Source organism: Alligator mississippiensis, chromosome 2 (assembly GCF_030867095.1).
Source record: "Alligator mississippiensis isolate rAllMis1 chromosome 2, rAllMis1, whole genome shotgun sequence".
In the NCBI taxonomy this organism is placed as follows: domain Eukaryota; kingdom Metazoa; phylum Chordata; order Crocodylia; family Alligatoridae; genus Alligator; species Alligator mississippiensis.
Window position 1 is genome coordinate 258836004 of NC_081825.1, and position 19765 is coordinate 258855768.

Here is a 19765-nt window from a genome sequence, read left to right on the forward strand (position 1 = left end):
TGATACTGCAATGATTAGTAGCTATTATTGTTTAAGTCTGAAAGATAGAGCAGGAGTCTCCTCTATTATACACAGTGATTTAATAAACTGTATGACGCATTGCTGATTTAAAAATTCAGCTATCAATACAAATGGAAAGAATGCTTTGAAACTCAATTGCCCTTTGCTGAATTCATAGAAAATAACAACTTTTTAGCCACCAGATCTACACAATTTTACTTGTTCATTATTTATGTCATATTTTAAAAAATATAATTATGCTTAATTAGTGCATTTTCTTCTTTATGTAGAGCTTCTCTAATTTTATTTAGCACTGGATAGTATTCCATGTAGCTTGTAGAACTATAGACAAAATAGAAGCATATAAAAGATAGAAACAAACAAAAACACAATAATGGATGCATTTATTTTATTTATTTGTGGTGAAAATAGAGTCATTTTCTGATTTTTATTAGTAAAAACTTTTTTCATAAAAACACGTTTTCCTTAGAAGTTAAACTATTCCTGCTCCTTATTGCTACCTAAATTCTTCATTCTCTGTTTAGTGTTGATTATGACCATTTCATTGTTATAAACCAAAGGGCTCCTTTTCAGTGATTAAGCCGTACCATGTAAATGCATTTTTGAATGTGTGTAAATAGAATATTGATATTAAAGGCATATAGTCTTGTAAAAATAATTTTTGCACCTATGCAGTATGTAGTGACTTAATTTCATTTTGATTATTTTCATTTGGTTTGACCAGTTCGGTTTACTAGTTAGATACCTTTTTATTAGTTAGTTTAATATAGTTCATTTTGATAATCTATTTTGGAGGAGTCATTAAGCATTATTAGGTAAATCATAAACATGGTAAAATGTTTATTTAACCAATGACAATATATTCATGTAGGTCTATATTGACCTCAGCATCAGGGATATGAGGTCTGCTCTTGTTCCATAGAAAAGAGAGAATTTTGCCACTGACATCAATGAAAGCAGGATTGGACCTCTATGTAAGTAGTGTTGTTCTTGGGGGTTTTTTGTTTGCTTGTTTCTTTTTTAATACCTAAGAAACCTAAAACTCTTTACAAGCTGGGAGATCCTGAACTCCTAAATTAACCCAAACCTCCACTGAAACCTATGTGGCTATGGCTTCAAACTCATACTTGGTCAAAATAATAATAATAATAATAATAAAATTTTTCAGGCTGTTTTTGAGAGCATAGAGTAGGAATCCACATCAAATAATCCTGTCAAGGTCAACTCTGTTTTGTGAAAGGAAAGATGACAGAGTCAGCTTTATTGCATGTGGGGAAATCCATATAGGTTCAGAAGGCACAATCTCTCCCCTGACCCGGATCCCTCACCCAGTCAGTCACATAAACTAAAGCCATCCTCATTCAGGTAACAGTTCTACTGAAGTCAATAAGATATTCTTTTCCACAGAATTCTGCTTCTGGCCCTAATGAAGGGTAGGACCTTTATAACAATACTGTCACATTCAGTTGAAATAGTAAGGACTTTTAGGAAGGCCTTTAGTTACCCAGATTGGAATTTGGTGAGGGTGCTCTTACACTTGTGAAATGTCATGGGTTCTTTAAACCTTATGATGAAAACCTTATATAATTATTTCTCACTGAAGGACATATTAGTCTTAATAGACAGCCTCTAGTTTAACTAATCCATATCTTTTTTTAATCTTCCATGAAAGATTTAAATTATAAAAGACAACTCCGCTAAAGCAAAATATGTGTTAAAATGTCATTTGAAAAGTCTGACAAATATACAGAAGCCAGGAAATTATAAAATATACCTTAGCATTTGACATTTCTTCTAGTATCATTTAGGTTCCCCCCTTCACTCACTTTCACACATTTCTGCTTAAGTCTAAAGTCAGGGAAGAGAGGATAAGTGCCCCTCTCTCAGGAATTTCTGCAGGTAGCTCATACTCACCACAGCCAAATGCCCACATAGTTATAAAACTGTTAATGCTGACTTACTAGGCACTGGCATTTGTCCTGAACACCGCCCAGCCCATTGCTACCCTCCTCTCATTGTGGCTCTGTTTTTTTCTTTTAAATTGTATGCTAACAAGGGTCCATTAAGATGAGAAGGCCTGGTTGCTTTTAGGGCCCAAATGTATGAGGTCAACTCCCACTGCAATAATCCCTTAGAAGGGGACTGTTCCCAACAGGTGCTGAACACTTTGCAAAGCCAGGTTTTCCCTCTCTTCTCCCCATCCCTGGCTTGATATTGCAATGAGAGTGGCCGAGGAAGGCAGGGGGGTTCCCCGCAACAGCCTGCACCTGAGGGGGAGCTGAGGAGCTGAGGCAGGGAGCCTCTGGGCAGCCCGGCCAGTGCTGGGGCTGATGACAAAGTGTTTTATTGCACCATCGAGTCTTTTTTTTTTAAAAGCAAGGGCCAAAACCCAGGTCTCCCCATTGATTCTAGTAGAAAGCTCTGCTTGGAAATCGCTAACACGATGCAGCCCCGAGCCAGAGTCCTGAACTCTGCACCTCCTTATCCTAGTGCTACCTGCGAGCTGCCGCCTGCCAGACCCGCTCCTCCGGGGCTGACTGGCGGCGCGGGGTCACGCGGCCGGCCCGCGCCAGCAGCCCGCGGAGGCGGGAGGTGCGAAGGGAGTGGATGCTGGCGGGGCCCACGTGACACGCACACATTGCCCGCAAACGCCCACGTGCGCGTGTGGACGCAGTCGCCCACTCGGGTCACACCTCCCCAGGTCAGGATGTGCGTGTGCCCGCGGAAATAAAGGCGGCGTGAGCAGGGCTGTGCGTGTGCTGCCCCCCCCACCCCGCGCTATTTATTTAAGCGGCCACTCCTCCCTTTCCCGGCTCTGGACACTGAGCATCTCCGATACAAAACCGCAGCGCGTCCGCGTCTCGACCAAGCCTGGACCTGCTGTAATCTCGCACGTCTGGCAAGGGGGGAGCTGGGTGCAGACGAGGCTTTTTGGGCAGATGTGATATCTTCTATTAGACCCACGAAATCGTTGGGGGGATTGTTCTTTGCAAGCTTGGGGCACAAGCACCCTTCTGCACACCTCCCAATGCATGGAAAAGGATTTCTGTGTCCGAAAGCTTGCAAAGAAGTTTTCTCTTTAGTTGGTCTAATAACAGTTACCACATGTACCCAAGGAGCCTTGTCTTGTGTAGGCAGGGGCTCCTGCCCCACTACCCGGCTTCTCCGGCTGTGCTCACATTTGACCGCGTTTCTTCCCAGCCCTTGCCTCAAGCCGGGCCGCGAGACCCTCCCACCGCCCTGCTCCTGCCAAGGCACACGCTGGGGGTCTCCCCCACTCCGTGGAGCGGCGGGTCTGGGCACAGGCCGGCTCACTGGCACTGAAGTCCCCTCTGCAAAGCGCACGTGGGAGCCAGGCAGGACGTGGTGCCGGCGAGGAGGGGGCTGGGCGCCCACGTGGCGCGGGGCGCTTGCCAGGGGCGGCTCAGGTGGCGCCGGGGAGGGCAGGGAGCCGGGAGCGGGTCCCCGCGCTCCGTGGCCGGAGCTGGGTCAAGCACCCTATCGAGGGCCGAGGCAGGAATGCAGAGGCGGACCACCAACGTGCCTTGATCCCGACAATGCGCCACTCAATGCACTTGGGGCATTTCAACTGCCGGGGACCCCCTCTTCCAAGCCGATTGTCCGTCTAGGTGTTTTCTCCTTTCCTCCCCCTCTGCCTTTGAAACGTCCCCATCCCCCTCACCCGCTCCTCGCCCTTTCTTCTCAGCCCCTCTCTCTAATTCTAGATGAGTATTGCTTTGCTCTTTTCGTTGGCCAAGCACAATTGTGTTATTGGACATAATGAATTCAATCCCCATCAAAGAGTATTAGGAGAGCCTTGGCCCTGTAGTGGCTTTTTTTTCAAACTGGGAATGAAAGGCAGGGAGAAAATTCTCTGGGTAGCCTCCCTGATAGCGGCTTTTGAAGTGAAGGGGGTCGAGCATTGTTGTTCAAATTTTTGCCCATACGGCTGAAGAAAGACCGACGGCTTTTGATGAGAAGATGAGAACCGCCTCGTAAGTTGAGCAACAAGTTAGATGGCAAAGTCTTGCCGCTGCCTACTGCCTGCGGATAACATATGTCCCGCATTAATAGAGGCTCAAAGGGAACAATTGCCCGGGCTGGGGCGGGGGAGGAAACCAGCCCGGATCGCACCAGCTAAAGGCTCTTTCTCTGGACCTCTGGGACACGAAATATGGATGCTTTACGGGAGGTTTGATGAGATTCTGCCTGGCGTGTTGGTGTTGGTTTTTAGAAATCTGGTCTTCTTTTTAATAATCGCCCCCCCCTCCCGCCCCTTTCTGGTGCGGAAGAGCAGGATGTTTCTTAGAAAGACCGTGAAGTTTCCGTTAATATAGAACATTAATTTACCCCGAGAGGATGCGACCAATAACTCTGCCCCCACCCTCCGCCCCCCTTGATGTTGGGAGGATTGTGTATAGATCTGATTCCAAATCTTTGCTTTTGCTCTGCGGCTGTGCTGGAAAACGAGGGCCATTTGCAGTTTCTCGATGGGAATTTGTATGTGATTTTTGTTTAATTGTCTAACTAGAGAGCTGGGTATTTTATGGCACACGTTTGTCGCTTCGTGTAACGCGGTTACATAACGCCCGGTTATAAATTGCTTCCTTAGATAAATCAGCCGGGCAAGGGAAAAGGACGAGAAGTAACGTGTCTTGGTCACATCAGATAACCTCAGAACTAGACAACTTGTTGCATACTTTGCAGGAAATTCATCCATGCTCTTATTCCAGGTCCCTCCCTCCCAGAGTTCAGGGATCCCCGCCCCCAGGTCGTCATTATGCTAAAGGAGGCAATACAAAGAGGCACTATGGAGAGATCCCGGGTCTCAGCCGGAGGAACCACACCTCCTAGTTACCAGTCTGTTTACATTTTCCACCAGTCAGAACCAGGAGGAGCCGTGTGTTAGCATGAATGCAGGGCCGGCTGGGAGAGCAGAGGGAATAAAGGGGAGATGGATTTCTGCTGCTGCACACAGCCCATTTCAAATGTCGATGATTGAACTGGGGAGCATTTAGGAGTCTCGGGCACAAAAGCAACGCTTGCGATGCAACTGGTGCATTAAGTGCCCGGCCAGATCCTGCTCCTATAGAGCCCCGAGGTGGGGGCTTGTTCTGTTGAGTTCAGTCGGAGGCAGGATCATCCCCAGAGTTGCTTCCCAGCCCCTTTGCGGCAGGGATGTCCTGCTACAGCCTGTGGCATTTCAGCCATGCCAGCACTGAGTGGATACATGAGCTGAAGCCGCAGGGGGGACTTGAGCAAGGCAGACCTCCGGGGTCACAAGGCACCCCCGCAAGGCCAGTGCAAGGCTCATTCACAGCGCTCCTAAGAGAAAGGGGCCGCACTGGGAGCAGATGCTCCTTTCTTCAGCTGATTAGGGCCATTTCACGTCAATTAACGACTCATTCTTCTCCCCTGAGGGAGCTGGTCCAGGGCACCGTTCCTCGAGCCGACTGAGTGCGGTGGCAGGCACCTGCTAGGCGTCACGGACACCTTGCTTACGAGCCGCTGGTTCCCCGCAAGTGGCTGTCAGGGTCAGGCACCCAGAAAATGGGACTAATGGGATTAAAAATGGGGCGGAAATTGCCTTGAACAAGTCAGTTTAGCAGCCTGTTAGTCCTGCTATAGTCATAGGCATTAAGCGGGACAGAGCTTAATAGAGCTGGATCTCTGGGTTCCCCTCTCGGCAGGTGGGCTATGGGAGACCCCGCGCCCTGCCGCAGCGCGCTGTAGCGCGGGCCCTTCCCCCTGGGTGTAGCCCGCGTTATAGCAAGGCTCCAAGGACTGATCTTTTGGACTGTCTGGCTAGCTAGGGTGCCTGCCTCCGCCCCCCGCCCCACATTACCTTTACAAGGCTCCAGAGGAGAGAGTACATAGTACAAGGCTGAGATTTGGGAATATTAACTCTTTACTGGGCTTTCAGCATTCTGAGTGGAAAAACAACACTTCCCTCCCCCTTCGTAAACGAATCGCCCTTCTGCCAGACGCTGCTCTCGAATAACGAGATCTCATGCGTTTTTTAAAACAATAATAACTAGTAAAACAATGGTTAAGAGTTGCAATGAGCTTTCATTACAATAGTTCACCTTTGCAAAAACCAATTGACCGAGTCTATTTTGCAGTAAGATTGTTCTTTCTGGAGATGGCACATTTCAGTGAACTGGGTTAGTCTGAGAAGGTTAAGAGGGGAAAGAGGAGAAGCTGGCAATCGCCTTTATTTAGAGCAAAATGGATTTTGTCCGGAGCCTGAGTCTGTTTCAAACCCTAGTGACTGAAAACAAAGGTGAGGAGTGCTAGTTTTATCTGTCCAAAGTTCAAATATGTGAAATCTCAATGTGAGTTTCTGTTTGAGACGAAAAAGAGAAACACGAATAGTACGGAATGGCTGGGGCTAATGACTTATCTGTCCTTAAATGTTACTTTGTCACAATGGGAAGAATAATTGGTGAGAATTAACCAGCGAGAGTAGACAGGTTTTCTTATCATCAGTCACCCTTCGCTTTCAATTCTTTATTTAACTCTTGGCCCTCTGGAAATGCATTATAAGGAGCTTTAGACCGACCTTACAAATTAAAGAGACCGTTCCGTCTAAATGTATGAGCTGCTGTTCTGCGTTTGCAGGGAGACTGAGACACCTGTGCTTCAATTAAGGAAAGTGACCTCTGTTTTGCAGCATCGACCGTGGAATTCAAATCAGTGAACTCATTGCAATGTTTATGTTTACTTCTTCACTGGAATAAAACATATTACAAAATTGGGGTTTTGGCTTAGGAAGGGAGAATCAATTAGAAACGACACATACCACTCAACAATCCCAATATAATGCCAGTTTGTTCCTTATACCTGTGGGTGGGTGTGTTTCAATGTCTCTATAATGGAAACGTGTGCATATTAATTATATATTTGTATATACATACACACAATTCGTGGATATATATACATCTCTAAGGAAAATCCCGGTCCCACAATCGGTGAAGGTGGCTTGGTTCGCATGAAATCAGAGCTATTAGTCCGATCCTGCATTAACAACTGTATGTTTAACAAGTATTTTTCTTTCCTTGTAGTTTTTAAATAGTTTTTTTTTTTCTGGATGAGTCCCTCCTTCCCCTCCCCCCAATCTAGAACCACTAGTTATCATACTGGAAACAATTACTCTGGGCTACTTCCATCACGTGTTTTATATACAATATTGAAGCAAAATCAACACACATTCAATTGATTTTTTAAAGGCTAGTTATAGTTGCACTTGCTTCGGGAGACTCTGCTCAGCCTCGACTGATCACAAATCATTAAAAAGTCAGCTCAGTCTCATCATTTTTAAACAACGTGTGGAAATAATGTCAAAGCACAAATGCGTTTTAAACAGATATGCCAGGGTGTTTTCCCCTTCTCTTTATTCAAACACCTAAAGTTAAGACAAACATAACATTAAATTCTGGGGGGGGGTTATATTTGATATTGCATTTTTATCGATTCCTTTCAATAAGTAGCCAACCTCCAATTGCTTTTCCATTGCAGATATCATTCCTTCTAGACAGAGACAGCAAACACCAGACTCCTGTATTCTTTTCCTAATTCGGAGGCGTCCCCCCATATCCCCACCCCGACTTTTTTTTTTCTAATTCCTTCTCACAATTTCATTCTTCTTCACTAAAAAAGGAATGAACATTTCTGTGCTGGGGGGGACGATCCCGCTCACATCGGAATCAGGAGTAAAACCCCCAATCGACCTTTGCTCGGAATAAGATTCCCTCAGTCTTTTTTAAGGTAAGGGAGAAAGAAAGTGCTTCCTTTTACACCTGCGACAGTCTGGGCGTGAATGTTTCTGTTCATTGCTCATAGAATTTGCCAGGATCCCAGTTACTTCAGCGTTTTAAAAAGGCTTAAATGAAAAAGTACGGACACTCTTTTACGTTGTACCAGAAGCCCAGGGTCCGATCCAAAAATCAAATTCAAATTAAAAAATGTCCATGCAGGGAAGCTCGGTTGATTCCCAAATTCAGGTCTTTGACACTACGTAAAATCCACTTAGATCTTCTAAGAGGTCCAGTCATGTACTGATTACTGCCCGCTTACATTTAATTAAGTTAAAAGAAGCCGATGGATGCCAGCAGTTGCAGCTTTCCAGCACGTGGCTGGTTAAAGATAATTGCCTTTTCAGAGAGGCAGAAATTTCCTGATAAACGGGAATAGTGTCCGAAACGCACAGCGGGTCTCAACATGAATTTTCCCCTCTCCTAGGCTAAAGCACTGGACATTGGGATATAGGTAGACCCTGAGCTGTAGAGTTACCTGGATCCCGGCAGAACTAGTTACTAGCAGAACATAACTGCTGCTATTTTCTCCTATGAATATTGTGGCTTGGTGGTTCGCAGTCTTGCCCAGGCAATCCTGGTTTCAGTTTATTTTGAGGCTGCTGCTGAACGCTTCATGAGTAGGGGATTAAAGTGCAGCAGCTACAACAGATCCAAAGAGCTGAGAGGCGAGCAGAAAGCAGCCGACTTCGCTGCCTTCTGTTGACTCTAAATCTTGAACGGAGCACAAAAAGCTGCCTTCGCTCTCTTGAAGGAAATACTTTTTCCTTGCTGGCCACGTACCAATCTTTTGCAGTTAAATAGTTTCCCCCGAGCGGTCACTATTTCTCAGTCATAGAAAAGAGAGAGAGTCTACTATTATTTCTAATGTAAATCCTGGAAATATCTGCCACTTAGAGCTGACTGCATGCTTTATCTGGGCATAACTTTGAACCACAATGGCCTAGTTAATACACGTTGTTAGACACACCCCAAGTATTTCTTCCAGGTCAATTACATACAGCCTGTGTCCCACAATTGATGTCTGAATCCTGCTGTCTTACCGCTGTAGGTCAATGGATATTTCTGTGCTCAGACCTAAAGCATTCATCAATGATTCCGTTCTGAAGTGGCATATTATCTATAGGTCTGTTCCATGGAAGACTGTTGAAGTCTTCCTGAAAACCGGTTTGATCCTGAAACAGGCAAAACTCCCATTAACAGAGGAAAGACTCAGGAACAGGGCCCATCAAACCTGGTGCCCAGCAACCTGCAGCTCCTACTGTCTGCCCCGGCGCTCGCCAGCATTTAGCACTTCTGAAAAGCAGACGAGTATGTCTCGTCTTATGCGATGGGACAGCAAAATAGTGTCATCAGGATAGTCTGCTAACCTCCTGAAGCAGCGTAACCGTGCCTTGCATGTTGTTCTAGAGTCCAGGATGGGTCGTTGGAAATCTCTAGCTGATCAAATATACAATTGTAGCAAAATGTGAGGATTTGATTTATTTCAGTGGGTGGCCAGTGTCTGGACGACCAAACTGCTTTAAGAAGCCCAGCGCGGGGGGCTACGTGTATATTTTTCTTTCCTTCCTCGCTGGGCAGTCGGGTTTGAGGGATCTGTTTTGCTACGGGATTTCTGGCCCCCTTCCCCCTCCCCCACCAATTTAGATTCCCCGACCAGTCAGGGGGCAATTGTGTGATAATTAAGAGAATTACAGTTCTTTTGTCTCGCGTTCTTGGATGAAGTGGGTTGATCAAAGCAAAAGCTGTTCAAGTTCAAACCCCTCCCGATGATGCAGTTCACACAAACAAGGGCTTGCTGGGGATCCATGTTCGCCAGGGCTGCTGCTGTTATTATTGATGTCTGGAAACTGAGCCTAGCATCCAAGGAGATGAATGATTTCTGTGGGTTAGAGCAGCGCTTTTGGTGTGAAGTTGCATGTAGGAGATTTTCTTCAAATGTAATAATGACCAACAGCATGAGGTCTGGAAACCGCGTCGTTGGAAGAATCGGGGCCAAAAAAAGGGGGTTTGCTCAGGCAATGCCATAAACCTGTTTCCTTGTGTACTGCTGATAGTTGTGCTACATTTCAGTAGAAAAAGAAATACACGCTCCATGCGTATCTATCTGTCCACCAAAACCAACGTCCTTCAGTTAATGCTTAGGATCCGCGGTAAGAAAGAGAGGCATCTTTTGTTAAATGAGTTCCAGGATCCACAACTGGACTCAGAAATATCTGAATAAATTTCCCATTGCTACAGATTAAACAGGCAACGGATGGCACTGAGATCGGATTACATTTAAATTAAGAAAATAAGCGTGGAGGTTTAAAATGGAAATACCGTGTGAAAGGTTAGTTTTATTTTTTCTGGTGTCCTGTAGGGTACCGAGTTCTACCAGCCGGTTGGTTTAGTCCCTAAAATGACATTTCACTCTACAAGCTAAGAATATTGCTACCCGAGGAATTCTTTAAAAAAAAATAATGACAAAAGAGATCCTATATAGCTTTCGTTCCAATGATTTTTCCCCCAAAATGAATATTTAATTTGGTCATGCATGAATATGTTTATTGCTGTATTCAATACCAGTGTATTCGAGTGTAATAGCTGTCACACGCACACATATATACAGTTGCACAGTCGGCAAACCCGCTCCTGCCCCGTGGGGTTAGAATAGTTAATAATAAAAATATTTTTATTTTAAGGTATCCTTCCTTTCTAATACCCCTCTATTTTTATTTGGTATAAACCTGAGTTATCCTTCCACCGTATGCAATTCAAAGAAAATAGCAGAAATCGTTCATTGTTAACATTCGATTTATTTAAAGTCCTTAACTGCAAATAATCAAAAACATACTTCACGGCTTAAATTCTCAGTTATCATTTTAAATCAAAATATTTTTTGAATTACAATCACATTTATAAAATTAACTATTTTTTTAAATTCACGTGTAATTTTTTTTTACTGTCATTTAAAGCAATTTCAGCTGTAAAGAAAGAAAATATAAACCATGCAATAAATTAAGAACATTGAGAAAGCAAACAGGAATAATAATAAAACCCGTCTGTCTATGCTAACACCGTGTAAAACTGTGGAAAGTGCATTAACACTGGATGAAACAAGCTACCCATGGCAATAATTGAACGGCCACAACATATTTTGGAGGCGTTATCATGAAACTGAATTGCAAAGGAGAGGGAGATCTCCTCTTCCCTTGGGTTGGCTTAATAGGCAATATTTTTTTCGGGGGGCGGGTGGGGATAACGTTATACATATATCGTTCTAGTTTGTACACGATGAAAAGACTCTGAAATTAAATAAGCATGTCATCCACATGTTGAAGAGAGTTCTTGATGGATGAGAATCTGCAGTAACAGCTCCGGAGGAAAAAAAAATATCCGACTGGCTGTGACCTCTGTATCTATATTACATCCCAAGCCACCTCACACTTGGAAATCTAAGGACTGGCTCCTGCCCCCTCCGCCCTCCCGCTGGCACCCGGGCGAGTGCAGGAGCCGGCCCCGGCCTGCGTGCGCGTGTTCTCCTCGCCCGAGGGGGTGCAAGTATGAAAAGGATGATCTGAGAAAGTAAACAGCCCCCTGTTTCTGAGGGGCGAGTGTGTAGCTACTTCACAGCTGAGTTGTCCTTCAAAGCCTTTTTAATTAAAAACAAAAACAACAAGCGCCTCCTATGCCTACTCGCTTCTTCATCTCCGTGGGGTGAAAGTATTGCCACATACCTGTAAACTTACATAAGAGTCTAGAGCACTGAGGGGCGGTGGGAGGAGATGGAAAGCACAAACAAATAGTTTACAAGCTCAACAATGTCTCCCCCCCCCGGGCCCCCCTGCCCGGGCTGCAGCGAGCGCTGGCGGGGCGGTGGGTGGGGGTCTGTACAAGAGGGCCCGCTCAGCTGGGCGGGAGGGCTCGTCGGATCGTAACATACACACGATAATGAAGTAACAGTCCTGGGGAGCCGGCGGAGAGGGAAAGCCTCGGCCCCCGAGCTAGGAGGTGTTCAGCACCGGTCTGGAATACACACCTTGGTAGTAGGACGGCTCCAGTGCCGAGGGCTCGATGCTGCCCCTGCCCGCCATGGAGGCGCCGCTCAGGGGCAGCCCGCCCGGGATGGCCGCCCCGTAGGACGAGTACTGCAGCGCCTGCTCGTAGGCTTTGAAGTCCAGCTTGTGCTGCTGCTCCGAGGAGGACATGAGGTTGTTGATGGAGAAGGGGTGGTTGAAGGAGTAGTGGGGGTCCCCCTTCAGGTGCAGCTGGGAGTCGTGGGCCAGGGAGTGCGGGGCGTGCGGGACGGCGGCCAGGGCGGGCACGGCGCTGATGGAGGAGGCGCCGGCCGCCGAGGTCTTGAGCTCCGGGCTGGAGCCGCTGTGGTCCATGGCCGGCGGACTGGCCGCGGGGTTGGCGCCGGCGGGCTCCAGCGGCGCGGCCTTGGGGTGGCCGCGGTGCAAAGGGGAGTCGGCGCCGGCGCCGGAGCCGCCCTGCTCCTTGCGGCCCTCCTGGCCAGCCTTGCCGCCCGCCGCCGGCTTCTCGCACTTGAAGCGCTTCTGGCGGCGCAGGTAGCAGCCGTTCTCGAACATGTTGCCCGAGTCGGGGTGCAGGGTCCAGTAGGAGCCCTTGCCCGGCTTGTCGGGTGAGCGCGCCACCTTGACGAAGCAGTCGTTGAAGGAGAGCGAGTGGCGGATGGAGTTCTGCCAGCGCTGCTGGTTCTGGCGGTAGTAGGGGAAGAGGTCCATGATCCACTGGTAGATCTCGCTCAGCGTCAGCATCTTGCTGGGCGCCTGCTGGATGGCCATGGTGATGAGCGAGATGTAGGAGTAGGGCGGCTTGGCGTGCGGGTAGCTGCGCTTGAAGGTCTTGGCGTCCCGCGCTCGGCCCAGGTTGGACTGCGCGTAGGCCATGGGGCTCACGCACGGGTTCATGGCCGCGTAGGGGCCCAGCCCGTTCACGCCCGGCTGCGCGGCCGGCACCGCGTTCATGCCGCCCGGGCTCAGCGCCGCGCCCATGGCCGGCATGCCCGCCATGGCGCCGCTGGAGCCCGCCGGCATGCCCGCCATGGCGCCGGGGCTCAGCCCGGCCCCCAGCCCCGGGTTGGCGTAGGACATGTTGAAGGAGCCGGAGGTCATGTTGCCGCTGGTCGTCATGGGGTTCATGCTCATGTAGGTATTCATGCCGTTCATGGAGCCCAGCCCCGAGTTCATGTTGCTCACGGGCACCGAGGAGTAGGCCTGCAGAAGGGGACAGAGCGGGACAGGCGGTGAGGAAGAGGAGGAGGAGGAGGGGTTGCCCTGGCCCGACGCCCCGATGCCCCCCGCCCCGGGAAGGGCGCCCTGCCCTGCCCTGCCCCGCGCAGCGCGAGGGCGCAGAGGTGCGCGGCGGGGCCGCGGCGAGCCCCCCTGTTTCCGCGCTCTGCTTCGCACCGAGGTCGTCTCCCGGTAGGGTGCGAGGCTCAGTTCCCCCCCCGCACCTCCCTTGGAAAGTGTCCCTGGTTGCTTTGCATCCTGGAGGCTGCGCCGGCCGGCAGGACTCGGCCAAGAGTTGTGCTAGAAAACTTCAATCTCGGGTTTTCGTCCCCACAGCAAGTCAGGCAGGCACCGCGCGGGCAAACAGTGCTCCGGCGTGCTCCTGCTTCGGTAGATCGCCCCCGTTTTTCTCGTACCTACCCACGTATGCAAGGACACAGATGTAGGTCTCGCCTGCCCCTGCTAGCTGGGTATTAAAACTAGCACAATCCCTGAAACAAACGGGCGCATTGTCTGATGAAACGTGTGACCCGGGCGAGATGGAATTGGCCGCGGTTCTTTCCCCACGGATAATCACAACTGCGCCACGCTGCTGCTTTTCTCTCTCTCCCTTTTTTTCTTCTTTCTTGGTTAAGCTTTAATAATATTACTATTATAGGACATTCACCAGCTCATCTGGGCATACATTTCTGCAGGGCACCTTGTGTATCTGTATCTATCTCACAGCCAGGGACTCCGATTATTCAGTTTAACCTAAAAACTTTCCTTGAAGTGTAAATACTCCAAACTTTCCTTACCCGCGGTTTTCTGTAATGTAAGATGCAAAAATATTTACCAGCTTGGCATAGAGCAAAGCTGTTATTCAGTCCTACCCCAGAGTGGCTAAAGGCAGACGTATCAATGCTGCATTTAATGTAATAGAAGTGGAAAAGCCGTTTTCAGTGGATTTATTTTTGCAGAAAACAAATGCAGGTTCGAAATTGAAACTAGGCTTAAAGATAGTTGCTGGTATACAGAATAGCAACATGAATAGCGTGGGAGCTTCCAGGCTGCCTCTCTCTCTTGCAAACATCATTTTAATTTGGGGGGGGGGAGGAGGGGGGAATAATCACTTCATAAGTTAGTACTGAAATGAGTTTCCCTGATAGAATCTGGGCAATGGCTTAATTAAAACAACCGATAAGAAGAGGATATCGACCCTAAAGAAGGAAATGGGAGGGTCGCAGAATTTCCTATTAGCCAATACTGGAATGGAAAGGCTAGATTATTTATATGACCCTTATTTGCTCCTTCCACATTAAATAAGCTAGCAAGTGTAGAGTAGTTATGTATATACACATGTTTGTATGTACATGTGTACAGTGCCTAGATCTAGTGTATGCATATATATGGTATATAAATAGTACTGTACTGTTTAGGTAGTGGACACACACATAGTATACACAAGGATATACACAGTGTATATGTGTTACAGACTCACACACAGATATATCTATATGTGTATGTACACACATATACACTGTGTGCATCCACTACCTACCTATAATTTATAATTTGTGTGTACACACACACGCATAGATCTATCTAGATTTGCGTATGTGTGTGTACACACATATACACTACACATGGTGTATTCTATGTGTATCCACTACCTATAATTTATGTGTGCACACACAGATATCTGTGTGTATGTACATGCACATACGCTGTGCATATACTAGTGTATACTGTGTATCTACTACCTATAATGTATGTGCACACACACAGCTATATCCATACATGTGTACACACACATACACTGTGCATATGCTAGTGTATACTGTGTGTATCCACTGCCTATAATTTATAATTTCTGTGCATGCCAGCACACACTGTGTATATACTAGTGTATACTATACTAGTGTATATTATGTGTATCCACTACTTATAATTTATGTGCGCATGCGCGCGCACACACACACACACACACACACACACACACATCTGTATACTAGTGTATACTATGTGTGTATACTACCTATATACTAAAGTAATATTTATAGACCTGTGTATATATCTATGTGCGCGCGTCTGTAGTAAATACTGCGGGTTAACATTTTAGATGTACTGTGTGCATGCATGTGTACATATATATGCTATTATAAATGATAAGGTAGAATATATATGTATACATATCATACGGCACACGAGCCCTCCACACTTGCTCGGCAAAGTGCTTCCTTTCCATGCCTGAAGCCGTGCGCGGCCCTGGATGTTGCGCTCGCTGTCCTACTGTCGCTAAGCCTGTTCCTCCCCCTTTCCGACCTGCTCGGCCACTTCCCAGCTCCGGCGGGAGCGCGGCCCGCGGCGGGACTCTCCCTGCCTGCTCTCCGCGCCCCGCTGCCCGGGCTGGACCGCGCTGCCCTCTGCACGGCCTGGCTGGCGCGGGCGCGGGGCGCGGGAGGCCGGTTCCCGCTGCCAGGCCGCTCTGGCCGGGCTCTCCGCAGCGCCACCCGCCGGCCGCCGAGCAGAACGGCTCCCCAGTCCCCCAGAGCTGGTGGCAGGCTGCAAACGAGAGCTTGTTTTGCCCAGGAAAAGCTGCGAGCTGACAGGTGAGGCCGTAACAAAGCTGCCCGCGAAGAGGGCCCTTAAGCACAAGAGCACCCGCGGAAGCGGCTCGTGTCGGCCCGGGGCCTCCCGGCGTGTGGGACACAGGCGGGCTGGGAGTGCCCAGGCGCAGCCCTCTGCCCCGAGCCAGGAGTTTACGGGGCGCTTTTGTGACCGCAAAAGTACAAATGTGGCCTCTTGAAAGAGATCAAGACTCTCCGCCCCGGCCCCGGCCCCGGCCCCGGCCCTCCCACGCGCTCCCAACAGGCAGGCAGCCGCCCGACCGGCACTGGGGCTCCTATTGGGCTACTGGAAACGATGTCGATTCCTTTCTGGCTTGGCCGGCTTCAGTGTTGGAAAAAGACACGTTTGCACTGGCAGGATCTGGAGCGCAAAGTGATTCCCCAGCTCGCCGCTCTCCCCCCTTCCCCCTCCCGCTCCGCCACGCGCCCCTCCTCGGAGTCACTCACCTCCTGCGTGTCGGTGTAGTAGCTGTTCCAGTCGCTAGTTTCATGCCCTTCCATTTTCACAGTCCCTAACATCATGCAGCCAACCTGCCCGGGGTAACCATCCAGTCCTTCTGCGAGCCGCGGGCTGCGGGGCCGGAGCGCGAGAGCCCCAGCCTAGCAGGAAGCCAGCCCTTGGGCAGAAGGGGCTGGATTCCCGGGCTATAACAAGCCAAAAAGGAGGCAGGGAGCGGTGTGGGGCGAGACACTTGAGAAAGTGAGGAAGTGCCGGCTGGGATGTGAGTGGAGTTGAGCTGATGTGGATCTTACGTCGCAGAAGTGCCCACCTCCTCCTCCTCCTCTCCCCATTTGTCCGCCGCACAAAGACGTTCGCACCTACAAAGCCGGAGATGCACCTGCAAACAAGGCAGCTCCACTCGCTTGCAACTCCCCCGGGGCGGCACTTTATTTGCAAAGCAGTGTAATTGGTTTAAACTATGGGGAAAGAAGGAGAGAGAGCGCGAGGTGGGAGGGGAAAGAGCGAGAGAGCGGAGGAAAGGCAAAGCGACTCCTTTCAAATGGCCAGGGCAAATGCTAGCAAGGGATCAGGGGAAATGAAATGAGGGAGATAAGGAAGGGCAGCCCCCTCTGTTTGGATAGGATGCAAAAGGCCGGCCAGCCTCAACCCTGAGATTAAGAGGCCATGTTTGCTAAAGTACAGTAGATGCTTCTTTAATTTGAGGAGCGGGATGTGCTCCGAAAGCCGAGTCCTGCGACCAACACGCGCCCCCCACCCTGAGATCTAGTCCTCATCACACAATTCTCCCCGCCCCCAGGCTCCCCCCCACCCCCCGAAAAAGAGCTGCCCTTTCAACCTGCGATCTTGATTTGAATGTTTTTATTGACACCTAGGAGGTGTCAGCCCTTCAGATGAGGCGTCTGTGTAGCTGTAGGCTTTTTTTTTATGATCCTTTTTTTTTTTGTGCTATGTCATACGTTCAGAAACCATGTGAGTCACAGCGGTGAGGCATGACGTTAAGTCGCCCAATAAACACGAACAGAGGCTCGAATGCGGATCCAGTGACATTAACCTGTACTTGACAAACACCAGGTGAGTCACCGAAACCGTTTGATATCTTTATTGTAGAAAGGCTCAGCCCTGAAGCGTGCTTGGAAATAGTCACCTAGGAGCAGGAATAACACACGTAACAATAAGTAGCGGATATATTATCAACATCCTAAACTGTGCGTGGTTTCAGGTCCTGGCAAGAAAGTCTTCTGTTGGCTAAAAGGGGAAAAGGGCAATGACAATAAAACAAAATTACGTAGGACTAAGCACTTGAAATAAACGGTGGGGATCAATCCAGCCTTTGCAGAGGGATGAAGAGGACGATCTAATATATTTTCCATTTCTGTTCTCTGCTCTGATGTTAAGATCCCAGACTCTCCTCCTTGGGTGTCTCAGCAGCATCCCTGATGCTTGTCCCGGGTAGTAGGGTAGAACTTGTACTACTTCGGAGTAAAAAGTCTCTGAAGTTGTGGGGCGGGGGTGGGGGGTTATAAACCTTAGGTAAACTAATGTTTTGAAAAGCAATCCTGAGCTAATCATGCCGAACTGATAAAAAAAACAACAACAAAAAACCCAGCCCAACTGATCTGAATGTCTGTGCTGGATATTTATCACGTCGAAAAATTAAACTGCGTTTAGGTGCACGTTTACCTGTCCTTGAGTTTAATATATATTTTTTAATTCTTTAAAAAATTCTCAGTCGTCACAAAAACAATTTTAAAAGTTTCTTGTTAAAGTAGCTGAGAATAAATTAACGCCCTGTCTAGAGAGAGAATATCTCGGGTTGGAGAAATATGTTTTAACTTGTCCTCTAAATGCGTTTTCTGTTACCCCTTTCTTTGTTCTTTTTCTTTTCTCCCTTTAAAATCTGGCAACAGAATTAAGTTAAATCCTGGAAACAAACAAAACCGTGAAATCAGCAGGAGAGAACAAGGGATGCAAATGTGTTGTTAAGGATCTAAAGAGATAAAACCTTTGGACTATAATCTGTTGTTTTTTTTAAATTGTCACACTAGGTAAAAAAAAAGACATTGAAATGAAATCCACATAGAAAATATTAATAGACGATAACATTAGACAATGAATGCTATGTTATATCAAGCTATCCGTCCATCCATCAATTCATCCAACCAACCAACCATCTGTCTGAGCGAATAGACAGATACAATATGAATTAGTACTCTTATGTCAATGCTCCAATTCCGTTTGGAGATCATACTCCTGCAGAAATAAACCATGAAACATGGAGGCACTTTCAGCAGCAGTAGTCTCCTTGTTCTTCTTTTTTGAGACAGTCCGATCAGTTATTCTCCATTTGTATGACACAAGCAAAATCGTGAATTTTATTTTATGTTTTTCAATTTAAAACGACAAGAACAATTTTCCACAATGTCGTACACTCCCAGACAGCTCAGCTGCAGAGCTGAAGGAAGGGGACTGTACGCCTACCAGTTTGATACACTTGCAAAGGATGCTCACATTTCCTAGGCGAGCAGCAATACCTAGGGGCCAAAATATAACCCGGGTCACAATGATATTTTTTATCTTTCCAGAATAAAACATAACCAAACAAAATCACTCCATGCCCACCAAGCTAAACCAAAAATCCTCCAAGCAACGACGGCAATACACAGCTGATTAAAGACCCGGATTAAATAGGTGTGTTAAAAAGCTGATTCCGTGCTAGATTTCCTCTGCTAAAAGGGTGATTGTAAGAGAAGTTTGTGTCACTGAACTTCTAGGTGTGCAGGAAACTCCTTTGATTGCATAAAGTCACAGCGCCTCCTGTTGGCCAGCTCCCACGCCAAGCGCACATACCTGTATTAAACACAGCTACTGGTTAGGATACCACACGAATAATTGCAGTCTATAATCTTCAGACAGCACTTTCCACTTATTCATACAAATCAAGCTGCCTGGGGCAAAGTAGCCGCGGCTACTGGGAGCTCCCATCACCCTGCATGGCAGCCTGCGCTGGCTCCTGGTCACCTGCCTAGTGCTTCTAGGTGGCTCTGGTGTTTGAGATCTGTGCTGATATGGGGGGTATAAAAAAGCAGGTTTCACTCAATCTCATTACCCAGCTAGGTGTTGAGTCTGTGTGCTAACATGGCTGGCATGGGAGACCACGGGCTTTAAGCAAGAAGAAAAAGGAGGCGTGTCCCCTAACTGTCCTATGGTATGTGTCCATAAGGCGTGTGGCCAGACGATGAATCTAGCTATCAAGATGTCTTTGTCAGGGTCTAGGAACATGCCCCTGATTCAGGTGACACAGCTTTTTATTGGCACGGTGCCGCCTGTGTGTAGTTAGACCAAGTCTGGGGGACCAGGAAGATCAGTTGATTTGTAGAGCAGAGAAGGACGGAGCTCGCCTAACCGGGGGCAGAGCCTCTGCTCCTTTCAGTCATTTCTCGCTGTATCACAAACCAGAGAAAGTTGCAGATTAAGGGGGAACAGATCAAAATTAGGAAAGAGAATGGCTTTGCTGGGAGCGGATGTGTGGAACTGTCCCTTCAATAATGTAGATCACTTCTTTTGAGCCATAGAAGCATTTGTTAAACCCGGTTTTAGGAAACAGGCTCCTTGGGGGACATT

The 19765-nt window shown here is 47.9% G+C and overlaps 1 protein-coding gene across 1 annotated transcript; it reads right to left on the reverse strand.

The window, feature by feature from the left end:
• Window positions 1-10613: 10613 nt before the first annotated feature.
• On the reverse strand, window positions 10614-16628 carry FOXA1 (forkhead box A1). Its single transcript, XM_006264253.4, has 2 exons — window positions 16129-16628; window positions 10614-13057 (listed from the first exon to the last, which is right to left on the reverse strand). The coding sequence occupies exons 1-2, from the start codon at window positions 16201-16203 to the stop codon at window positions 11822-11824; spliced, it is 1311 nt and encodes a 436-aa protein (XP_006264315.1). The 5' UTR covers window positions 16204-16628; the 3' UTR covers window positions 10614-11821.
• Between the last annotated feature and the right edge of the window lie 3137 nt (window positions 16629-19765).

Coding starts and splice junctions, on each gene's coding strand:
- FOXA1 (XM_006264253.4), bottom strand. CDS start 16,203: ATGATGTTAGGGACTGTGAAAATGGAAGGGCATGAAACTAGCGACTGG. Junction 13,058..16,128: donor ACTACACCGACACGCAGGAG/GTGAGTGACTCC, acceptor CCCCTTCTGCAG/GCCTACTCCTCGGTGCCCGT.